The sequence below is a fragment of the Phalacrocorax aristotelis genome, chromosome Z (assembly GCF_949628215.1).
Source record: "Phalacrocorax aristotelis chromosome Z, bGulAri2.1, whole genome shotgun sequence".
Lineage (NCBI taxonomy): Eukaryota > Metazoa > Chordata > Aves > Suliformes > Phalacrocoracidae > Phalacrocorax > Phalacrocorax aristotelis.
The window spans coordinates 10,913,223-10,938,658 of NC_134311.1; the positions used below are offsets into that span (position 1 = coordinate 10,913,223).

The 25,436-nt window shown below is 39.0% G+C and overlaps 1 protein-coding gene across 1 annotated transcript in view; it reads right to left on the minus strand.

Moving 5' to 3' along the window:
* Positions 1–329: 329 nt before the first annotated feature.
* Positions 330–25,436, minus strand: part of LINGO2 (leucine rich repeat and Ig domain containing 2) — a 539,216-nt gene continuing 514,109 nt past the window's right edge. Inside the window, exon 6 of the mRNA XM_075078781.1 lies at positions 330–13,865. Within this exon, the coding sequence (XP_074934882.1) occupies positions 12,009–13,829 (1,821 nt within the window). The 5' untranslated portion in view covers positions 13,830–13,865 and the 3' untranslated portion in view covers positions 330–12,008. The remainder of the gene's footprint in view (positions 13,866–25,436) is intronic.

Below are 25,436 nucleotides of genomic sequence, written 5' to 3' on the forward strand. Positions count from 1 at the left end.
GGCAAGTGCTATCCTACTTGGGGGACACTAGATTTATAGATGCAGGAAAAGCAACCTCATTAGAATATTAAAGAAAAAATTTTTTTATATTCAGTATACTCACTGGAACAATATGCATATCCATCTCCAAAACTATAGCAGAGGACTGAACTGACAGCCTCAAACTTTTGCCTTAAAAAATACAAGTGAAACAGTAATGCATTTTTGTCTTTATTTTTTTCCTTTTTTTCTTTTAAAGGAAAGTGTTTTATTTTTGTGCCTCAACAGATGAAATTTATAACCTTGTTTCTGATAAGACAATTGAAACATAGAAATCAATTACAACAATGTGCTTTCAAGCTTTTATTTTTTCATTTAAGTAACTGACATTTCGGAAGGACACAGACAATAGGGCTGTAGCAGAACAGTGTTACAATTAAAATCAATTTATATGAAAAAACAATTACAATAGCTGTTGAAAATCCAGGAGGGTTGACCTTTTGATCAGAGCAGACTGTGTTTTAAGAAAGTATTTGTAATGAAATGAGGTGGTTTGTAGCTTTCCTTTTTGAACAAGGAGAGATGAGAATCCTTGTGTTAAGACAGGATCTGGAGGGAGCATTTTATCATACTGAGAAAATAATTTTCCCATCAACAAGTACATCTCTTATCCATCTTTCTGTCTTTTCTTTCTTACACCATAAAGCCCACCAGAACAAAATGTTTGTGGGTTTTTTTAAATGCACACTCTCCTCCAGTTTGCAGTGGTTTGGGGTTTCTGCTTCAGTATGTTAAGCCTTAAAGGATAAATTGATCCTGTACATGCCTTTTTGTGTGCAGTTCTCTAAGGTGGCATGCACATTCAGCAACTACTCCCTTCAGTTCTCATTCTCTTGAACACACACCTTCCAGCATCTTGAGTTGATGGTGGTCTTGAATGGCAAAATGGACGTCCACTGGTTAATCTTGTTCCCAACACCAGTTATTATTCTTATTTGTGCCAGATAGACCTGTACCTCAGAAATAGTTCCCAGTGACTGCTGGATGTGAGGCAGTAACTGGCTATTAACCATTAAATGTGCTTCACTGACATTCACAGCAAATTCTTCTGGCTTCAGTGCTAAAGCAGAAGCTGGAAATGGGGCATTTCCCAGTGTTTGCCCATGTATTAGCGAAACAATCTCGGCTAAAAGGTGAAGATGAGGTTGGCCACGATTCAGCATTGTGGCAAACAGAGTAAACAGTGTCAGGACAAATTTCCTATGGTAAACATTGGCAGCAAAAATGTGAAGAATGGTGACTTGTTACTTTTCCTATTAAAGGGTTGGAGAACCTGTGGGAATGCTAGGTTTCTTTCAATAAACTTTGATCAGAGAGTAGAGAAGCTGTGGGACATATTTTTGGTAGTCATGTAGAAGGACCAAATGGAAATGTTTTGTTGTTGTAGTAGTCTGAGTGCTTGGTGTGACACTTGACAACCTGACAACTGATGTGTGGTTTGCATTCATTTTGGCATCTCTCATCCATAAGCAAAGACAAAGCGAAAAACCTTCATCGATTCTTTAGGAGATGAATCATGTTTCTCAAGCATTGAAAAACCACTAATTAAATGATGCATTAAGAGGTCCTTTCATGCAGTATACCACTGAATTGCAAAAAAGACAGGTTCTAGTTGGTGTGCATCTTTCATGACTATTTTCCTTCATACACTGCCACAGCTCTGTAAGAGCATCTGTTCTACAACTGTTGGAAACACTGACAACAGGGCAGACCACTGCTGTCACCACATTGCCATCATCTTCTGGAGCACTTTGGGCAGCAGGAATTGTGTTTCTTAAAAAAAAAAAGGTTTTCCTTGTCTGATAACAATGCTTATTACTACATACCATCCTACATACAAAATTATCATTCCTCACACAGGGATGGCTGAACCATAACTCCTTGGCTTTATCATCCTTAGGGAAATGGCAAAATCTTCCTTTTGAAAGGTAAATATTTTATTGTATACTCCAGAGACTTAGACGCCCAGGGGTTTTGATTACAGCTCAGAACTCCTGACCTCAGAACTGAGAAATCCTGAGTTCCACCCTTCTGCTTGTGTTACTAGCCAACAGTTATGCCTTCCCCAAGCCAGGCAATTCTGATATCCTTTATCAAAATGTGAAAGCCTACCAAACTCACAAACGCCAACACAAGATTCTGCAAGGCTCATTAAAATGCAAGCTTTTGTATAAGTCAGAGGGCTGCATTGTCTGTAACCACTTTGCGTGGCATGCCTGTTCTATGTAAAAACAAAATATTATCTGCAGTGCATTAGAACTGATGTACTGCACAGATGCACCAAAGGTTGATAGCTTTCTAAGACAAGATATTGTTTGGTTTCAGTGATAGTAATACTTTATATAATGGATGTAATCTATTAGACTTTGTACATACAGCAAAGAGCTCTCATAGCAAAAGTAATAGATTAAATTTATTATCATTGTCTTCCTATAATAAAATAAGTGTGCTCTCCATCACTTGTGCTTTTGAGTTATATAAACAGCAAAGTTATTGGAAAATAGCTCAGAAAAATATAACTTCCACTCAGGGACTGATGAGGTAAATAAGATCTTCCAGCTGGTGATTACGCTTGAACTAGCTGAATGAATCCCCTAGCTATTAATTAATAAACCAGCTCCTGCAAACCCAAATAATTTCAAAGTTACTTAGACAAGGTGCTAAGTACTAGTGTGATATAATTTTTTACACAAGTTTTAATTTCTTTTCTCCTCTACTATCCAAACCTGTATTTTACTGACTGCTTACTGTATTATGTTTCCCCTTGATTGCTAAGGTTGAAACTTAGCCTTTCAAGAACAGAGAAAAAATAAGGGTATCCCTGGGGAATCTCCTGTCTCTAGGAAAGAACGATTTTAGACCAAATCTCTGAGCCTGCTGCTGAGTCTGTAGACAGCAAGGTCAGGTCCTTTGCAATAACTCTGTGTTTCTTACTCCATTAGTTTCAGATTTATTTGTGCTTCCCAGCATGAATTTCCAGCCTCTCCCCCAGTCCAGATAGTACAGGAGATGAATAAAGCCCTTTTATATAGTGTCATCTACAGCTGTATGTGGGAAGGTTTTAAGATGCAGAAAATTCACTGTGAGCATTCCCCCATGTGAGAATAACTCAGTCTCTGTGAATTGATTTTATTAATTCATAAATAGTATGATTTCCCATTTCCCACTACCTTTTTCAAATACAAAAATGTTAAACACAAGCATTTGTTAAAATAAACTTTGGATGCCAAAATTTCCTTATTTACAGGTTACCGTGCTATCCAATATAGGGCTACTAGCTGTGAGACAGATCTATAGTGGGTCTGTAAAAGTATAAATATTCTTAAAAATTTATGAAAGTCACTGTGCTCTAGAAAATTTTGGATGCTTTTTAAAAGTTGAAGTGGTGTTTGACTGGTAAGTGTTATCTATAGATATTACAATTTTTTAGTGAAAAGATTAGCTCTGGACAGCACAATGTTTTCTGTTTAGACCCTGACCTTAATATGGATTATTTTAATGAATCTGTCAGTGATTGCCTGATGTGATAGTGTTTTTCTCTACCTGGTTATCATGGAGAAAACTAGTAGTTTCTTCTACTGTAAGAACTGGAAATTACACATTAGATCCTGTGATATAGGAACAGGTTCCACCTCTTGAGATAGTGTCAGGTAGTTGAAAAAATTAACATGAATTGCATAAAAGAAATCTAAAGCTTAGGGTAGAGGAACCTTTCAAGGACACAAACTCAATGTTCTTTGCAAACTGAATGTTCTCAATGCAGTGGTAGGAACAATAGCTCTTTTTTCATGTCATACTGAAGGCAGTAGTGCAGTACACTGCAGACTGTCCATCAGGTTACCAATTCAAGGGAAAATAAAAGAACATGAAAATAAAGCAGATTTTTAACATAATCTATAGTGAAGTTTAGCCCACAGATTCATTGCATTTGACATTCTGCTGCAGAGGATGGTACAGTGGTACAAGTCAGCCAAAACCTTTTGGAGGTGTCAAATGCAAATGCAGAAGGATAAGACTGATATCAGGAGGCACAGGAGAGCTCAGATTCAACCTGTGTCTGTCTCTGCTCCCAGCAATCCAGCAGGATTTCAACCTGCTTCTTCCTCTCCTGAGGTAGCAATAACAACTTCGTTTTCCCCTCCTAGTGAATAGGACCCTGGTTTAGAGGATAATGGGTTCATGGTTGATAAGTCATATTTCAGATAATCCCAGAAAGTGTAAGCAAAATTCTCTGTTGGTGAAAGCACCTAGTTGTGGGAGAATGGGAGTGGCAATAGTTTATGTTATGGCCTGCGTCCTTTTTCATAGCTGATCTCTGACAAGGATTTGGTAGGTTTTGGCAAGGCTCACAGGTTTGGAGTAGCTTTCAAGCTCAACAGAATCTACTTTCTATCACTTAATTTTTCTGGTGCCATTACAGTGGAGTTTGATTACTGGTGATTTCCTTAGAAACCATGTTTCAGATGCAGATTCTCAGTATTTGTTGCCTTGCAAGTGACACACAGCTGGTGACATCTACCTTTATGCTGTGCTCTCCGTGGTGCTGGTAAGTGGCAGACTTTTTTCTTCCAGCAATAACCTGGTTGGTATCCCCTCCAATTACCTGTACACACTGTGCAAGTGAAAGTGAGGGAACAGGCTGACTGATACCTTGCTTGGAGAATATATCCCAGAACACATCTGAATGTGTCCTAGGTTTTTCCTCTGTGTCTGAGGACTCCATGCAATGAAGGAGGAGGGAAAGTGTGTAGATGAAAAATACTTTCTGTTTCTGACTGTAACAGTTTATATTCTCAGTTCAAGAGTGGTAGGTCTGAGCAGATTACCTGTTGTGAAGACATGACACTAAGGACCTTGGGTGTGGTGCTGAGAAAACTGTGTTTTTCTCATCTTAGTTTCCTCCACTACCCCTTGAAAAAAAAGCGATCAGCTACAATAGGGAAAGCAATGTAAATTTTCTTCATTTTTCCCAGTAAATTTTGCCACTCCATGGAATTATTTATTTGGGTTTCATTTTGAATAAGTATGGTATACATCATGACATAAGCCCTAAAGTAACCTTTAAAATGACATTCAGGACAACTGTCTTGACAAACAAAGCTTTTTTTTTTTTTTTTTCCATTATATTAGCATATTTTGCTCAAACGTGAAGCGAACTTATAGACAAACCCGACTTGCCATGTGCTTCATGGATCACAACAGCAAGGCTGTTTCATTTCCCATCCATACTTATGATCATATATATTAAAATAAATTACAACACATTTTTTCTGGTTAACCTTGTCACCTTTTAAAAACAATATACATTTAATACTTGAAGTAAGAAAAGAACAAAACAAATATAACCTTTTTTGCACACACAAACGTATACATATGAACTACATGTGCTTGCAAGTAGATTTCAGTAAGTGTGATGATAATTTAATATATATGCATTATGGCATTCCCTCCCCAAACAATGAGAGACTTGCTGTCATTTGTACTTGCCCAGAAGCCAACTTCTTGTTATATGGCTGTAAGCTCACCAAATCAGGGTTGTCATTTACTTCCTACTTATACAGTGCCTAGTGTGATGAAGTCAAAGTGTCATTTGCTTTTAGGTATCAAAATGGCATAAAGTAATCCTTTAAGAAGCAACAATATTTTGTTTTCTGAAAGATCAAAATTATTAATGTGTGTACAAGTTGACAACCCTCTTCACAGCTGCCTTGAAACTTCAAGCCATTGTTGTTGGCTTATTCATGAGGGGATAATGCTGTTTACTTGCAAATACCACACAGAAATAGGCAGACTTCTTTAAGGTTACAGATTTTCTTTTTCTTTTGCCTTTTTTCCTTTTCTTCCCAGAATCTACATTTTCGTATTCTCCAGCTCAGTTAGCAGTGGTAAATATTAAAGCAATCCAGAATAAAAGGTATGCCACGAGGTGAGAAATAATTAACACACAATTTCTGCTCATTTTCCACTATGGCCCGCTTAATAGAAAGCAAAACAACTATATTCCTTTATCAAATTTCTAGTGTAACCAAGCAGTAACAGAATGGTGTCAAGAGGATTTCTCCTGGTTTATAGTGCCTGACTAGATTAGCAAATCTGTTTTCAGTCTTTTGCTTCAGTTTTGGTACCAGTTTGAATAAATACAAATAATCAAATTATGAGGTGAAAGTCTGCTCTTCTGTACTGTTCTATGAGATATTTGAATAGGAAGGATATAGCGTGTTTAAATTTAAGTTGAAATAATGTGGAACGTTTTCTTGACTCTGCCAACTCTGTCCTTATTCTGCTGAGGCTATAAATACAGATTTTTATTTCCAGCTGGCCCTTATATTCAACCACCTGCTTCTAGTGAAAAAAAAAGAAAAAGACTCATACTTATTCAACCTGCAGATTGCTTTTGGTATGTAGCTATCTCAGTAGCAAGAACCTCACAGAAGCTGATTTATTTCATTTGCAGGAGAAGGTTTACTCAAGCTTTTTCCTTTTTCACTTTTCATTTTTGGCTTGAAGAGGGTTTAAGATCCTGCTTTGAGATCTAGATTCCAAAAGCTATGTGAACATGCAGTGAAACTAAACCAAATCCAGAGATCTTCATTTGGCATCACAGTCTCTTGAAGCTGAGATGGGAAGAGGGCAGAGCTATAAGATAGACAAAGGGAGCATGTATTACTGAACTTGTGATTCTTCTAAGCTGCCAAGGGAAATTGAGTTTGTAATTCTTATTACAGGTGATAGGAACAGGGATTCCAAATTGCTTAGCTAACTTGAAAAATCTTAGTCATTTTTTCAGTGATTCTCCAGCAATCAGGCCCTTTGCCTTTTCCAGAGTTGTTCCTTTAACTCCTTCAGGCACAAATGACTTTTAAATTACTGGATGAAAGTTTTTTTTTAGTTCTTCTTTTCCAGTTCTTTTTAGCACAAAAAGCAATCATCTAGGATACTGAAATGAGGTCAGAAAGCATGTATCCAGTGTTTTCCCACATGTTGTCTTACAGCAAAACTACAGATCAGCTGCATCAGACTGTGATTTCTAAGATAATGCTGCTGCTCTTGTTGTTTTATTTGAGAAGACCAGAGTTACAGTTCAGGGAGGAGGGACAGCCTGACCATGTGCTCCTTTCCCTGCTACTCTATGTCAAGACATATTGTGAGCTGAGAGGATGGGAATGGACAGAGCAGTCATCATGCTAGCTCCAGGTAGACTAGGATCAATCAGGGGAAAAAGTTAATTAGCAAACTGGCCAGAATAGGCTTCCCCTTCCTCACTTGTTGTTGAATGTTTTACTGCTGGGGATGGAGGTGAAACAGACTGTAGGTTATTTACACAAATGTTGGCCTCTTTGAAGAAAAGTTAGTAAGGATTGTCTGTTTTATTACTGGCTAATGGATTATTTTTTTTTTACAGGATGCGGTAGCAGATGAAGCAAAATAACTATATGACTGAGGTTTCTTGGCTTTCTTTGCTAGAAGCTGCTGTTGTCCTTGGGCAGCCAGAAGCTGCTTGCTCTACTAGATTTTCAGCCACTCCTTTGTCTCTTTATGGGTTAAATGTGAGCTTCTGGCATTCACACATCTTGAAAGTTTTTTGAGAACATTCCAATATCTAAACCAGATATCTAGGCATGATGTGAGAAAGTCTGTTTCTAAGTGTCTTTGAAGTGATTCAGTCACAGCATGGCCTACACTCTAAAGTTCCTCTACACCAGGTTTTTCTTCTAACACAAAATTTAGATAAGACTTTCCATTAAATATTAACGCTGACTTCTTACTATGTCTCATATGCCTCAACTACAATTTGTGGTGTTGAGGGTGTACATTGCTTGCTTTCTTAACGTTCTTTATGGTGGCATAATTGTTGCCATCATAGATGATGCAATACCATAATGCAAGAGATAAAGAAAAAAAAGATAGCTACCATTCATGTAAATAAAGGAAACCTTGAATGTCAGTGTGACAATGACATCAACTTAATTTTAAAATGTTTGGTTAAAAAAAGTACCTCGTGACATCAGCTTGTATCAACAGTTCTCCAGGGGCTCAGAGTCTCCTGGCTGATTTCAATTGTATCTGGAGCTGTTGACCCTGTTGGCACTGGGATCATGTGTGAATGGTGAGGCAGGTGGGAATAGAGGGTAAAAGCAGTCTCCCAGTCTGAATATAACTGAGCTGATGTTCTGGATGAAGCCTTTCCGAAAAGAAAAAAATAAAGGGAAAAAAAAGAAGAAAAAAGAAGAAAATAAAGAGAACCAACTAAAACCCTAAAATTAAGGTTGAGATGGGACGCTGCCAAGTCTTAATCCACCCTCATATCATTGCAAACTCTTTTCTTAATACATATACATGTATGTATACTTTACACTGTGTGTAAATATGTAAATTGCATACACAGCACTGCAATACATTGCCGCAGTGTCCTCATTAACTCACTTGTGGGAAGTTTGAGCTCTTGTACATCTATCCGATATGAAAGAGGTGTACCAGTCTGTGGAAATGGACTTCAAAACTTATTTGTGGGAGGCTCAGCACTGGTCTTACAGGAACTATTAACAAGCATAATGTGGTACCTGCTTTCTCAAGTTGCTATGCTCGTTTTGACATTTTCAGTTTTCTCCTTTTCTGCAGAACTATCGCTGCTCTTCAGAGTCTTGTCTGTCTGTCTCTTTCTGTCAGAGTCTGTCTACACTGACTGCAGGTAAGTTGAGGCTTGGCCTTGTGCCAGCATGGGGGCAGCCAGTATACTAGACAGAGCTAGGGGAAAAACTTTCATTCCCTCTTTTAGTGGCAGGTATGCACTATCCACTTATTTTTGAATATATGATAGGGGAGCCATGTCAGTGAGATGCCTCCTCACAGCCCAGTCCTTTTTCTCCCCTGCAGTAAGATAAACTGTGGTATCTCCTTGATCTCTAGCAGAAAAGAAGTGAGTCCTTCAAGATGCAGGCTAGGCATTCAGCCACTCTGTTCTTAAAAGAATTCCCAGAAAGTTACTTATCTAGGCCTGACCCTGACAATGTATTCCTTATTCACCCAAAATGGCCACAGTGAGCATGTGTCTCACAAATACATACAAAGAAGACTACATGGAGCAAGATAAAAGCTTGTCTCTGAATCTTGCTGTCCTCACTTCTGTAAGAGATGCCATATGCCTTACCAAATCTGTGGTGAAATAAGTGGGCTGCAAAAAGTAGAACATCGCTAGAGGCAGTGAGCAAACACTGACTCTTGAAAACTGAATGCTGACTGAACTGAAGGCGATACACACAATGCTGACAGCTCGGCAAGGTGGTGCTCAGCAAGAGCAAGTGGTGATTTCCATCACCAGCACACATTTCACATAAGTAACTAAGCACATAACTGCTCAGAAATCCTTGCAGTGCACTAACAATCAACCACTTTTTAGAGTCATTCTAAGGGAATAGGGGAATTCAGCAACTCATAATTGATTCCAAAAGAACACTTTTTTTGGGTCTTTTTTGAGAATTTTTTATTGTGTCACTTAATATGAAGCAATCAGCTGCAACTCTCTAGAATTTAGGAGAACTTTTTCTTCTGTGATTTTAACATTTAACATGAAATGACTGCAGGGGCAATAGATTACTAGTTGAAAAAATGACAATTACAAGGGAAAGGCACATGCAAATGTCTTCAATGGGCAGTTCAGAAACACTTTGTTTTATCCCCACTTGTTTCTTTTACTGCCCACATTAAGGTACATTAGAGTTTTGGACTTCAGTGCGGTGGTTATTATATCAGCAAAAGTAATTCCACTGGTGTTAGAATTTAGTCAGGGGGTATTCCATTTTATTAATATTCTACAAACTGTCATAGAACAAAGAGGATTAGTCTCAAGCATCTCCATAAACCTCCAACTATCTAGTTCAGAGCATTAAAAAAGGAAGCAAGAAAACCCAACTCTAAACCTAAAACCAACTAAGATGAAGAAAATTCTAACAACCCTTGCATCCTCCTCAGTTTGGTGACCTAAAACAGAGCAACAATGCAACCAAAGATCAATCACTAAGGGATTCTCAAAACTGCCTAGCCTTGGGCCCTACAGCTATGTTGGGGATACACCTGGGGAGCGCAGCTGGATTTCACAACTTTTGGCACATTTCCCTTGATAGGAGTGGGAGATTTTTATCCTGCTTAGAAAATCTCTGCCAAAGAATGTGGATACTAATTTTAGAAGCACCTGCATCCCATTATAGGTCAGCCTGACTTTGGTTTCAAAGTGCTGAAATGTAATTTTGAGATTGGACACAGGCTCTTAAATGACATTAATCTGAATGTTCTGTCATAATATTTTCATATTAATTTTGGCTAAATACATACATAGAGGTTTTTATCCTTACTTCAGGTTATGCCAATCATTTATAAATTGTATTTGTTATCAACCACTTAGCAACAAACCTATGGCTCATAATTGCTGGAAAATTGAGAGGTGGCTGGACAGCTCTGTATCTTCCCATTGCTGAGATTTCAAAATAAGAACAGTGGTATCAACAATAAAAAAAAAGAAGTTTCAGTTCTGAGCCTTCTGAGGATTTGTTTAGAGGCATAAAACAAAAGGTTACTTGTACTGAACTAATGTTCCACTTCTGTCTTCGTTCTATTAAAAAAGCTTCCTAAAACCTGGAAAAACTTGCCCCTCTTGCTCTAAGATACTGCCCCTGAAAGAAACATAACCACATAGTTATTAAAATGGCATCAAGAATAGCTAAGTAATCTGTTCTTGGAAATTATCTTTGTGTTCATGTGTTATCTACAAATATACAAGATGAGAATGACAGTGGCTAGAGGTTCATTATATCTGGCAGTATGTTAGCCTTTCTGAGGCTATCATATTTGAAACATTATTTTAGTATTATAATCCCCATATTATGCATGGGCAACCTTAGTTTACTTGGCATTGGAGAAGAGTTCATTCCTAGTAGCAGAGCTTTTGTATGTTTTAATTCACTCGTATAAATATTAAGATGCCATATTTCCCATGGAATATGCAGAATGTATTATGTTCTTTCTTTTTGCCCAGTACACATTAACATTTTAACAGCAGCTTTGAAATTAAAATGAGGGCTAACAAAAACAGCTCTCTCTCTTCAAGGTAGAACTCAACTCCCCTATGCCAGCAACGTCTAGTGGGTTGCCTTCCCTGGGTGAGATCCAGGGCTATGTTACAGTAAACTGGTCCAGTGTGATATCACAGTTATAAAAAATATTCCATTCTGTATCAAAACTAGGCACATGCCTTATATTTATATGAAGAGAAGATCAACAGAGCTGAGCATTTTTGCTCTCAACTATTCATCTCTGGCCTTCTACATGACGAGAAAAATATGTTATTTCTAATTGGTAACTACAGAGTCTAATTTGGGTTAGATGGTAGTTAAAAGGAGGGTGACATCACACTTGGGTCAGTATTGGTGGATATCTAAAAGAACAACCTCTCATTTGTATTGCTTTAAAATGTACACAGTATAGATGTAGATTAAAAAAAACTACCAATTTTTTGTGGTGTTGAACCAACTAGAAGGGATGATGCAAGATTTTACCAAATGAGATCTATAGATACAAATTTCACTGTAGAGTATGTTTTAGACAAATGCATCTTTTTCTTTAAGTATGTAAATCCTACACTGTAGGCTTTTTTTTTCTTTTTCTTTTTGTAGTGGTAGAAAATGTTGAACAATTGTCCATGAGCATGAGCCAGCGGTTCATTGCTGATATCCCCAGAATGCCAATATTTGCAATGCAAACAGTTAGTACAATTTACCAGTTCTATGAAAGGCCCTGACATATCTGCCTCAAGGTCTGGAGGCTCTGCTGTGTAACCACAAATAGTCTTTCCATTTTCATGTAACCTTTTGATACAGTGACAGCTGCATTAAGCTGCTTCTGCCTAGCAATTCCACATGCCAGGCTGGTTTAATTGGTTTTAATGCCACAGAAAAAGCACTGCTAGCAGAATACCATCAAATCATTTTCATATTGAACCTTCGTGGTCCAGCAACCTCCCCTTCAACCACAGCACCATTGTTTTTGCGAGGGACATATTCAAGGTCAATGCTGGTTTTGTGTTTGCCTTTGCCTCGGCTCCACACAAAAAGAAGCAGGAAACAAAATAAAACTACTCCAAGGAATGTGAAACAGCCCATAGCTGTGGAAACCAATATTGTCTTAAGGTCCAGAGAGAAGGTGTTCACATTAGTTCCATTGGAACTTGTGTCGTTGGAGTCTGTCATATACATAGGGGTCCTGTTGGCGTAGAGGAAACGATCTGAAGTAAACCCCTTTACCGTAAGGGAGGCCGAGTAAGTGTCATTTCCAGCTGCATTACTTGCAATACAAACATAGATCCCAGTGTCCTGGTCTTGAGCAAATCGGATCTCCAGGGTGCCATCCCCCAGCACAGTGGCTCTTCCATTTGATTTAGCTGTGATCAGCCTTCGCCGTGGGGTTACCCAGGATATGGTCGGCTGCGGGTCCCCGTCAGCATTGCACATCAGCTGCACTGTCTGCCCTTCCTCCACTACCAGGTATTGCAACTTCTTGTCTTGTATCTTGGGCTTCTTACAGGTGAAGTAAAAGGAAAGAGCTGTGCTGTGAAAGTCTTTGAATGACCTCTCTTTGACACTGTCTGGGCCAGCACACATCGGTGGCTGGCCTCCAAACTGCAAAGTGGGTTGCCTCTGTAAAATCCAAAGGAGACGGCAGTCACAGGCCAGAGGATTGTTGTTAATGCAGAGGACCTCAAGGTTTTTTGGGGAATGGAATACATTCTCTTCTAGGGTTTCTAGCAGGTTTTGGGACACATTAAGCAGGCGTAAGAATCGGAGCCCTTGGAAAGCATGTGGTTCAATAGTACGTAGTTGGGCCCCCACCATGTGGAGTTCCTGCAGGCGTGCTAAATCTGAAAGCATGCCTGCTTCAATGGTGCTGATAGGGTTGTAAGAGAGATTTAGATGTGTCAGGTAAACGAGGTGTTTAAAGGCAGAATAAGGTACTGCAGACAGGTTGGTGTTCGTGATGGAGAGAGAAGTAAGGTTGAGACCATACAGACTGTTGGCAGGCAGCATGTCCAGGAGGGGCCAGGCATCTATCTCTAGGTCTTTCAGGCGAAACAGTCTTTTAAAGGCATATGCAGGCAAAGCGTTAATGTTGAGCTGTTTCAGATGCAGACTGATGAGGTTGTGGAGGTGAGAAAGAGCTTCTGTTGGTACAGCTGTGAGGTTGCATCTCTCCAGGGTGAGCTGCTCCAGGCTAAGCAGTCCACTAAAGGCCCTGTGTGATATATAAACCAAATCATTGTCCCCAACCTCGAGGGATTTTAGGTTATGCAGATCTTGGAACATGTAGTCCAGCAAAATGACAATCTTGTTTTCACTTATATCAAGCTTTGTTAAGTTTGACAACCCAGTGAACACCCCAAGGGGGACCAGCTTCAGACGGTTTCCTTTCAGCCTCAGGGAGCGCAAGTTGAAGAGATTGTTAAAGGCTCCAGGCTCCACATTGGCAACTATATTGTCACTGAGGTCAATTTCCTCCAGCAAAGGGTATGACATGAATTCCTCAGGGTTGACACTCTTCAGTCGGTTCTTGCTGAGGTCCAAGATTTTGGTCTCAATGGGAATGCCTTCTGGGATGGCCATCAGACGCCTTCGGTGACAGCTGACAGACTTGTTCTGTGCTGAGCATTCACAGCGGGCCGGACAGCCTATGGTGGGGCCCATGAAGACTAGTAGCACAGCCAGACCCAGGAACAGCTGCCAGCATGATACAGCTGTGTGACGCATGACTCCACTGATCCAGTCTAACCCTCCGTCACGGACCTGTGGGGATGAGGATGGGAAAGGGGAGAAGTTAAGTCTGCAGCAAAAGTTCTCTGCCAATTTTACAGTACCATTTCAAAGCAGACACATACATTTTCATTAGAAACAAAAAATAAAACCTATTGTGAATTGCAAGAGCAATAAAAAAAGCAGATTTTCCTTAATTATCATTGGGCTTGTTGAAGGATCTTTTTATCTAGCATTTCCCCTCCAGACGGTAGAGGAGACAAAACAACTTTTCCTATTGCAAACCGCAAAGGAGTTTAGGTTTTATCCTTTTCTCACTCTCAGCTGGTCTTCTCAAGACAGTACTATAACTAAGGCACACATAAACACCGCATACTCTGCAAATAAGGCTAATCATGTTTGTGATAATTTTACAGAATTGGGCCTCTGTGTGGTGGTATGAAACTAGGCGTTTGTCTTTCCTATTCATGTCAGTGTTTTAAGACAAACCTTGGTGATGTATTATCTTCAAGAAAAGGAGTGCCTTGACAATGAAAAGATTCCTTTTAACATTGTTTGTATACATTACAGCTATAAATAGAGGGAGTTTGTTCATACATACACATGTACAGTGGCTCAGATGAGGAAGGACGAACTGATGCACCTCCGATTAGAATTTGTATTAAGGACAAATTGATTCTTTTCTTTTACTGCACAGAGAGATTTTATGTGATTTTTAGAACCAAAGACCTGAGAAGGGTTTACAGAATACACCTTTGTACTTCTGAGACATGTAAACTAGCTCTGAGGGAGAGAAAAACAAGATAAGATGAGCTGGTTGTGTTTAAGCAGCATAATGTCCGAAGAAACACAACAGATTCTGTGGAAATCACAGTTAGTAGGAGATCTATTCATTCCTGCCTTCAGGTTAAAACTGAGGATAGTAGAAGACAAGATAACCTCTATTAAATTAACTACCTGTCTCCAAAGGCTGTACTTTACAGGTTTAGTCACCAAAGGCAAGAGACTTTTTCAAGGGTAGGTACTAAATGAAGACACTCAATAACCCATTTCAAAAAAAGAAGAAAAAAGAATAATGTAGGTGTTCATCAAAGGAAGGTGCGCCTGAGAAACTTGCAGAGTAAGGCACACTGCGAGCAACAACAATGGAAGTACCTTAACCCCTGTGGTATAGCTAACTTGATGAGGCCAAGTGGTAGTATTGGGAGTCAGGCTTCATAACATGAATAAACCTTACAAGGTGCCTCAGGCCTTGTGAGACTTTTTCTGGCTTGATTAATTTGGGCTTCATTTTAGCTGTACTTGTAAAGTTATTAACACTCCTGCCTGTAACTTCCTCTCAGGTCTGGACAGATTACTATTGCCCAGCTGGCCCTACCCATAATGACAGAATTACCCAATGGCCAGGTGTTCACTGCCTGACCTGCATCTCTGGGCTTTGAGAACCATCTGGCTAGTGCTTAAGAAGTTTTCAATTTAAATTTGAGGCAAGTTTTGTTCATCTGTGTGCAGTATTGTGGATTATATCATAAAATAAAACCTCCCATACACAGAGAAGGATTCATAGATTTAAACAAATATAGTGTAACTAAATTTAAGAACCTATCAGACAGTTATTTTAGCAAATAAGCTGTTTGAAGCACATAAAAATAATATTAAGTAAGCCCCAGACTGATGAATAAGGAACTCCCACCAGTAACTCTGCTGCAACAACACTGACTTGGGATGTCATAACTCACCAAATCGTCCTGCCTGAGAGAGGAGGGTTGCTCTTTCAGACTGTGGATGATCAGGAGGGTGGGGATTCAACAAGCAAGAAAAAAAGCAGATACTTGGATCTACTGATCTTATTATATTATTAACAATCTTCAACAGAAACTGGGTGGTTTGGATTGTAAGCGTTAGCATTATTGTAACTGGATTAAGTAATACATAGCAATTATGCTTTGACTGTTAAGAACTTAACTGGGTGAACAATACATTCTTTTGGAGCTGCATAAATATTGTGCTCTTTAACTGACCAGAAATGAATGGTAAACATGTTACTCCTCTCATATTTCTGTTGAAGAATCTCAGCCTTGCCTGGTGTGGCTTCTTTTTTCCACTCTGACTCTTCTATGCAGAGACTACTAATATGAGGCAAATCCCATGCTAGTTTTGAGATGTAGTCTGGGGACCTGGATGAAGACTATTCTTTATTATACTACCTATAAAAGTACTTTTCAGCTTTGTCCTAGAGGGACAACCTGCTGAAATTAATTTAGTTTCCCCCTTAAGTTGTAGTCTTCCAAGTAACTATTGCTAGTTATGTCCAGCTGTGACAAAGGTTTTCAGAGATAAACTTCACTTCATTAGGCACTAAGTTAAAACTGGAAATCTGTAACGGTCTCTGAGTTAGGTGTTTGCAATGGATTTAGATCAAAGGGGCTTTCGGCTGCTCTGATCATTACTTTCAGAGCTCAGTCTGTGAGGTTAGCAATTTCATACTGATACTTCTAGCACGCAGGGAATTAATTTCCTACCTTATTCACCTAATGTATGAAGCACAAAGTAAACAGGTTCAGTAGAAGACAAGCACCCCTGGAGTGTTCGTTTTAGATAGCAAAAATATGAAATGCTTTTTGCAGCTATCCAAGCCACCTGGTAACTAAAACTTCTGAGGCGCATAAAGTAGAAGATGGACACTATAAAAGATGATAAAAGGATTTTTTGACTGTGCCTGGAATAAAGAAAAGTAATGTTAATAAAGCATTTCAAACATTAACAGTTGCCTTCTGCAAGAGCACGTGCACACAGATGAAGATAGATATGCATTTATCTATAAAGGTGCATGCATGTGTGTATATGCACTGGTGGGTAAACAAGATTCAAAACAGATTTAAGCTGGGGTAAATTACACATCAATAAGGAAAAATAATAAATTATATTAAATCACAAGTCAGAAAAACAAAGATTACTTGGATCAATAATTACAGGTTAGAAGAAAACAAAAATTAAATTGATTATTTCAATTTATATTGATCCCGATGATACTACCGTGCTTCCGGCTAATCACGTCTGTGACTACACCCTTAGCTTTGAACTGTTCTGTGCAAAAATGACTTTATCTTCACCATACAAGAAATGTAACCTTACCTCATTGTACAAATAGTAAGCAAAAGATAGAAAGGCCTAGCAAAGGAAATATGGGCAACTTAAAGACTTCTGACTTTTTTCAGGAGAAGGGGAACGTTGGGAGAAGCCTATAGTGAACTCTGACCAGCTATTGCACATGGTCCAGTTTGAATTTAACAAATGTGAAGCCATATTTTCAGGACATGTCTGGTAATATCACTAGCAGGGCCTCCTTCGGTCCTTCAGCACGAGAACATTTTGAAAAGATACGTCTTCATCCCTGATGTCTATTTTGTGTCAGTGTGGTCACCATTGCTAATTATTATACATCTATTAAATAACAATGCTAGTTTAAAAATCTGAATTAAATTATACCATTAAAAGGTATTTGTCACTGCCAGATGATTTCTTGCAGTGAAAAATTATTTCCCACATTTCTTTAGATTTGTGGGTGTTAATTAATTGGCAATCTCACTGGCACTGTGCTGAACTATCAGTGTTACTGTTCATCATGGCATCTTTCATTCCAGCTTAAACAACCAGCATCTACATACTTTATACTATATAAGCCAGCATAGGAATTCCCTCTAAACATCTGCAGGATTGCCTCATAATCCTTCTTTGCATCCCTCTGTACAATTTTTCTTCACTGTGATACATACAAGAGAGTAAAGTGCATGCATACACTTACACATATATACATACATGTAAGCAAAAAATATTGTCTTTTCGCTCTGTAAAGGCATTGTATTATGTCTTGCACTGTGGAGTACTTCTCTAAAATTACAGCTTGTTAGCATAAAAGTTCTAATAAAATAATAAATAATTATGACCCACCAGTTTTATATGCTGGAATGTGAATGAGAATGTGTAAAATTGTTTTCCTGATCTTTCTGGGGTATTTATGACACTTTGATACACTCTAGGCTATGAAATACATAAAGGAATTCCATATTAAAAAATAATTAAATATCTCCTTTTTATCTTTCCCTGGCTCTTTTTCTTAAGTCCAATATCAAGACAAATTACTGTTGGCTGATACTCTTTTTCAACACAGGACCTCAATCAAAGTTCAGTTATGCAATTAAGAAAGCTCGTTAAAGTTATCAGTTAATAGTTCTGTTTGATCTCACCCCAAACAGCCATCTCTCCTGCTTTGAAATGCAAATCATTTTGCACAAAGTTCTGCAGCTTTGAATCTTCCTGTAAATGCTCTACAAGAATGTGTATGTATCAGTACCCCATAGCTTTTGAATTGAAGAAGTATAGTAAAAGATAAATAAAAAGCAACCAGATGTGCCCTCAGAATACTGTGAAATTCTGAATGTCCTAGATAGGAATGTTGTCAAGCCATGCAAATGTGCTATATATTGTATCATTTTTCCCTCTCCCTCGGACTAATTTTGAAGCCTTTATAGCTAAAAGCTAAAGTACATTTGGCTAGGCTCCTTTGCTTGTCCAATCTGATGCTCAAGTACTGCATGGGACCAGGCTTTTGCCAGAAAAGATGAGAGTCAGAAGACCTGTTTCTGTTATTAGCTGCATGTTTGACGTTCCAGCTTGGTTGATTTGATCTCACCTTTCCCTCTTCTTCTCCCAGCCTTTCATAAAATTAAAAAATCCAGTGGATTGTATCAGAGTCGATAATTTTGCCTGATGTTGAGGTCACTTAATACTTTCTCTTCTAAGATTCCTTTTCAAAAACATAATCATACTAAATAAACTTTGTAGGATGAAATGTTGCATAACGGGTTTCTGACTTGCACTGGTTATTCTCCTAAATGCTACCAGCTAATCCTGAGAACCAGGTGAAGTCCTTATTTTAAAGGGGTCTTAAACTGTATCTGTCCTTCACATTGCTCAAGGCATAAGACATCAAGAAGAATTTTTTATGAGCCTGTTCTCAGGGAAAGTAAATCGTTCTTCCTGTATAAGATGGCTTCTTCCTCCTCTTGCTTGCTCAATTTTTGGCATTCCTATACTTTGGAGCAGGGAGCAGATACTGAGGAATATGAAGGGTCCTGTCTTTGACATTCCTGTAAGCTTCTGTCACATTCCAGCAAGCAGTAAGCCAAAGCCTTTGCTCAAACCTTTGCAACAAAATGCCTTTGCTAGTGTGCTCAGTAGACAGTTACTGAATATGAGCAGCTAAAACTACTGCAGATTTTACCTGTGTGATGCAAACTTTTGCCCAGCTCAGTGTAGTTGGGGAATGCTTTTACTCACAACCTTATCTCTCAACTACTTATCACAACTACTTTTGAAGACCAGCTGATCTGGCTTTCCTGCACTCTCCTGTGATGCTGGATGGTAAGGGGGAGAGGGCAAGATTTAGGAATGTTCTTACAGTTAGACACAATGCCACAAGAAGCATGAATGGAATCCCGACTGTGACATTTTCTGACTAGGCTGCGTAGTCTAGACATTCCCACCATATGGTCTTTTGATGTAACAGCCAATTTGTAGCAAAGTCTTTGTCTCATCAGGCCTTGTGCCAGCAAGTTATCTAAGCTTAATATATTGATCCCAAACCCTACCACAGGCCAAGTCAAGCCTGCCTATACACTTTCCAAAGGAGGATTTTTCCTTAAAATCAGAGCATCTCAGAAATTATTCAAGTGAACTATTGTGTACTAACTTCCCTGCCTCTTTAATTAAACTGTTTTTGCTTATGCAGAGATTTTTTTTCTCCCTCCCTTCATTGATCTCGCAAACGTCTCAGCATTTAAATAAACAGCAAAACATGAAGTAGCTGTCTATCTGCATTCCAGCAATTAATAGATTGGAGGAAACCTAGAATAGCAGCAGCAGCAGCAAGTCTGCCAATTCATTGATTCAGAAACAAAGTTCTGTTTCAATTATTCTATAGTCCTGGGATCATTCTCGACGTCTAAGTCATGAGGAAAAGCTTCATTGGCTAATGCCAACTCAGAAACCACAGTCAAGCTGCATTTGTTTTCAGAAGAAACAGTACTTGCTTCCAAAGGCACACTGGCTATACTTCTAAGACTGAGACCCAGACAGGTATCCATTATAACAGACCTGATTCAGAAATGGGAAAAAAAGAAAAACAACCACCAGAGGAAATTTTGAATGGCTTTTCCACTAGTATTACTGTACGACTAGTTAAAATCTTTGTACTACATGCTATAAAACTAGACAAGAGTGTACAGTTTTTACCCCAAATTCTTAGATTATTGTTTGAATTAAAGTGAAAGAAGCTAGCGTGCCAAACAACAGAAGGTAAGAAAATCACAATGATAAATTTGTATGTAAATACAAATTATCTGTCAAGGCTTAGAAATCCAGATTGTCTGAAATTAAGCAAAGAAATGAAGCCACTAGTACACCCTCTGTTTCTAACCCAGTGTTTTTAAGATTGATTTAGCAATTTCTTGCAGTTGTTACAGAGAAAATGTATCTCAGGAAAAAATTTGAAGGAAAAAAAAATAATAAACCCTAAAGGATAACCTGACAGGAGACATTTTATGCATAAATAACAGATAAGAAAGTGGAGATACTTGCAAGAATCGTAGACAAAATGATATTCCAACTGACATTGTTGATAAGGTGAAGGAGAAGAGGTATACAAAAAGCTGATATGAAGAGTTATGTGAATGGCTGTAAAAGAGGCTTGGAGGTAAAGTAAAATTCAGATTTTTTTTTTGCATAGGTTAATGATACGTCAACTATTCAGGGAACGTAACACTATTATAATAACCACAAAAAAGTACCCATAAAAATTGCAAAGATTTGCATAGAAACAGTTTTTCACAAAGAATTCTTAGTTGAATAAATTGGTGGATTACTGTGAATAGCACAACTTTTCTGCCGTCTATTCTTTCTGAATGCAGAAGCAAATTTCTGAAAGGTGAAATTCTTCAGAACTGCTTCTGTCAAGCTGTTAACTTATCTCTAGTAAATAGTATCTCATCTCTATTAAATAGTATCCCTATTTTACTGGTGAAAAATGGTGTCACTAAGAGGTAAATATTCAGTGGCAAAGACAAGACTAGCACAATTACCGTGACTATGTATGTGTTGATACATCTAAATGTGATAATGAGATAATGAAGAAAGGTACAGGCTTATGTGTCTGAAAACAGTGCAGCTTATTGGTAATTTTTACTACATTTTGTTGGGGCTGCTTAGTAGTGGAGAAACACCCAACCATTGCAGCTAAACTCCATACCTGGACTTGTGGTTAAGTATCTCTGCAAGGTAGTCCACTGAGTGATGTGTGTCCTAAAAATTATGCATACTATATTAAGAGTCCACGTTTTTATTAAGTCACTTTAACCCTAACTGATACTAAGCAAAAATCCATCAAGCTCTGTTCACTCATGATTCTTTCAAGATTTTATTGTTCCAGATGCTAAGAATGACTTATCACAGTGGAAGAAAGGTGAAGTTGTTGTAGTACAGATTGGGAAAGAGTAAGACAACAAGGAAAGAGCTAAAGTTGTTGCTCTTGGGGAATACAGCAGTCATAAGAGTAAAAATCTCTGCCAAGTTAGGAGTCATTATTTCAAAGAGGACCTTGATGTGTTTCAGTGTATCTAGGCAGGTGAACTGTAGAAAGCTCTGCTGCACCATGAACAGGACACTGATCAAGAGGATGTGAAAGTGTTAAATGTTATCCTTGTTTTTCATATCTGCACTAATTAATGCAGTCTGAATAAATTAACTCAAAACTGAAGCAGTAGGAAGGCTAACTGCATTGATTAAAGAGAAGGAAAGGAAGCTTTTGTCAACAGCAGTTCTATGTTAAAGGTTATCTTTCTTCACCTTGAAAGAAAGTCTTCTACAACTGTCTGGGCATGGCAGTAAAGATGACACCCCTGTTGCCCGGACAGTACCTCCTATGTTGAAAAACAGGGATGGAATTCCTTCTGAAGCTTTAATTCTAACATACAGCTGCTCCTCAGCTTCAATGAGTGAAGATCTTGGTGATGGAAAGCTACTGGGAAAAAAACGAAGCTGCTTTAAATCTGGGCCAATAGCAGACTTTTGAGGGCTAATACATACAAGCATAATTGAATTCCACTTCAATAATCCATTTATGAAGTCACAACAAATCAACATGTGATCTAGGACGTCATAAAAAAGGTTCTTGATGTAACCTGTTATAAATGGATGTTTCCTCAAATACCTGCATGTTAAAGAGATCTCTATGGCTGTCAGAAAAAAATGAACTGTTCTGATAATGTGCTGACTTCCACCTGTTGTAAACAGAGACACCCAGTAGTAACTTTAAAAATATATTTTGCAAGCTTCTGTCTATTAGCATAATTTAATTTGCGTTAGACTTAATACCAAAAGATCTTCTTTGTTATCTTGTCCACACACACAACAGGAAAGCAAGGACACAGTGACCTTATTGGCTGTTAGGAGAGGCAGACAGCTTTATGTGCCAGCTGTATAATGAAGGCAGGTGAGAACTTTTTCCCTAGCAGCTCTATGTAAATACTAAACAGGACAAAACGGAGACCAAAACTGCATGGTACTCCACAGGGAATGGGTCTGGTAGAGTTAATTTTTCATGTCAACAACAATCCTGTGATTGCGGTCACCAAGGAGTGTTTCAAACAATTTCAATCGACTGGCTTTGTCTCTGCATTTTTTTATGGCAGAAGCACAGAGCCTGGTGACAAACCACGGTATGTAGAGGCTAAAGTACGTGCACATAGAACATGTCCAGGAAAGCTAAGAGATTGATCAGTTACTACTACAAGTGCTGTTATTGCTTCATAACACAGCTCAAAGCCTGTTTTGCCAAAAGGCAGGCTCTGTATACTTAAGACGCTGAATTTTTAAGAAATATTTTAAGCTAACTACATTCTGAAAAATGAAATGCATTTCACAAGGATAACATTAATGCATGTTGGCTGAAGTAGACACAATTTAAACTTTATAGCTCTTACTATTTGAAAATAGCTAAAAATTTAATTAACAGGGAATCTGAAGAAATTGAAACCACCATATTTTCTTTTGTTCTAAGATAAGAATCTCAAAAGTATGTGAGTACGGCACATGTGGTAGTGGGGAGACAAGATGCACTTAGTGAAGCTGTAACACATGTAATTACAGTAGACTTTATCTAGCTAATACAAAGAAAAATGCAATCCATCAACTGTGTGGTTTCATCTACCTTGATAAGCATGTTTGAAGCTGTTCTACTTGTATCTTGCACCAAAACCCTATCTGTAAAAACAAGGAGCATATTCTCTGGGGGCTGTTTTCATGCTATTGTATGCAAGGCCTTCAGAGCACGGCATGGAAGCAAGCTGCTGAGCTTGATGCTGTCTGATGCTGCTCTTTGTGGACTGCAGGAGTAGTCAGAGTCTGGAGAGAGAGTATGGGAGTACAATTACAGCATTACATTTGGTACAATAAAAATAAACACAAGAGAAGAAACACATTTCTTAGTCCTGTCAGAAGGCCCTCTGTTGATACAATGCTGTTGAATTCAGAGTGTCTATACTAGCAGAAAATTATGGCCAGCACTCGGTGGGGTGTGGGTGACACAAAGGAAAAAAGGGATGCATTTCAGCTCATTGGTCAACAGGTTACACAGGAAGAAATTGTGTGATAGACCCAGCTGTAGCCACTTAATGGCTCAGATAAGGAAGATACCCTAGGGACAGCTGTATAAAGCTACTGCACTTTAAATTAAAATAAAGTTGATTGTTATGTACACACTAGAGAGAAAAAGAAAATAGTAAACTGCCTTGGGAATTTCCTGTTTGCTAAAGGCATTCTTAAAATATATTTAGATTCAAAATCAGCCTGCAGAAGGGTCAAGGTAGGACACTCAGAAATAAGTCCTGATGTGTTGACTGGTGAACAAGACAAAACGGTTAATCTCTGCTTTGGTTGTACCCATGCTTCATGAATGTTACTCCAGATATCTACTGGTATCAACATAAGATGAACTAAGGCACTGTGTTGAGGGAAAGAGGAAGAGAAAGAGCAAGAATATGGAAGACACAAAATACTTGACATTTTGTATTCAAATTTTTTTCAGCCGGGTCAGAGTCATAATCAAGGCCTTGATTTGAGCCTGATCAAATGAGGATACCATTGCACAGCTCCTGGTGTCATAGCAGTGCTGTAGGTAGCTCTGAAGTGAAGCAGTCAGAAAGATGCTAACTCTTGTATACTTTGCAGCCAAACTACTCATTTTACACTTGAAACCCATTCTTCTGAGCATTTACTGTCACGCATTTGCTTGAGAACAGTACACACATTTACTAGGGTATCACTAGCAACTTTCCAAGAGCTTTCCAAACCCTGTCAATCGAGATTGTTGCCTCATGATTTTTGTGACTTGGTAGTGTTATATTTCTTTGAAAGTAAGAGGGATTTCCTGAATATCTGCACTTCATTCAGTTAGTGTCAGACCCAATGAAAGCACTTTTTGTACAAGGCAGAAACTCTTCTGTTTGAATTAGCATATATTTAGTAATTATTTCCTTTAATTATTAGGAAAAGACATGTGATACTTTCACAATATCCCAAGCACACTTATTTTTCTGGTTAACCAAAAAAAAAATAAATTAAAAAGCACAGCTTTCAATATTGTGTTTACTCATCTGCCCTACCATGCTCCCTTCCCTTCCCTTCCCTTCCCTTCCCTTCCCTTCCCTTCCCTTCCCTTCCCTTCCCTTCCCTTCCCTTCCCTTCCCTTCCCTTCCCTTCCCTTCCCTTCCCTTCCCTTCCCTTCCCTTCCCTTCCCTTCCCTTCCCTTCCCTATGTACTCCTGCTCCTTCCTAGATAAACTGACATCTCACACTCGCAGTACAGTGGTGTTCTCTCCTGCAGTGGTTGCTGACCCACATGTGATTTCCAGGGAAAGATGCCGGGCAGGAGACACTGGGGTTGTGACAGCAGTGAGCTGGTGCAAAGATAAAAGCTCTGTAACTGCTGCACTGCCTGGTTTCTTTTGCACCTGCTAGGAGCTCATCCACTGACTTAACATCTCCTGGGAGACCGGCAATTGCTCTGTATAGCACTGCTCTACTGTCTGTGGTCTGTGGTGGTGCAGCCCCCCACCCCAGGCCACTCTGAGGTCTCAGGATAAGCCCTGTTGTGCTGTTTCTTGGTCACAAGTGCAGTGACTTGGGCACCAGGTACCCCCTGGCCACACCGGGGCCATCTGCTGCCTGGATTGTGTACCAGAATGACTCGGCACGAATTGTGGCAGGAATAGGAAACACTGACCAAAGCCAATCAACTCGAGATCCTAGAAACAGCGATCCAAAAGTGAGACCTTTGGAGCTCGCCGGGACCGCAGCGGGCTGTGTGACCCAGTATCTCCCCCTGGGCTGGGACACCCCTCAGGGCAGATTTCGTGAGGATTGAAGGATCATCTGTTGACGATTTCACGAAGACTCAGAGGCCTGACTTCACAAGCTTTGCCAACCAACGGTTGATGAACACCGGCACATAAAAGTGAGTAACTCATGAAACTCATGAAAAGGGAAATTT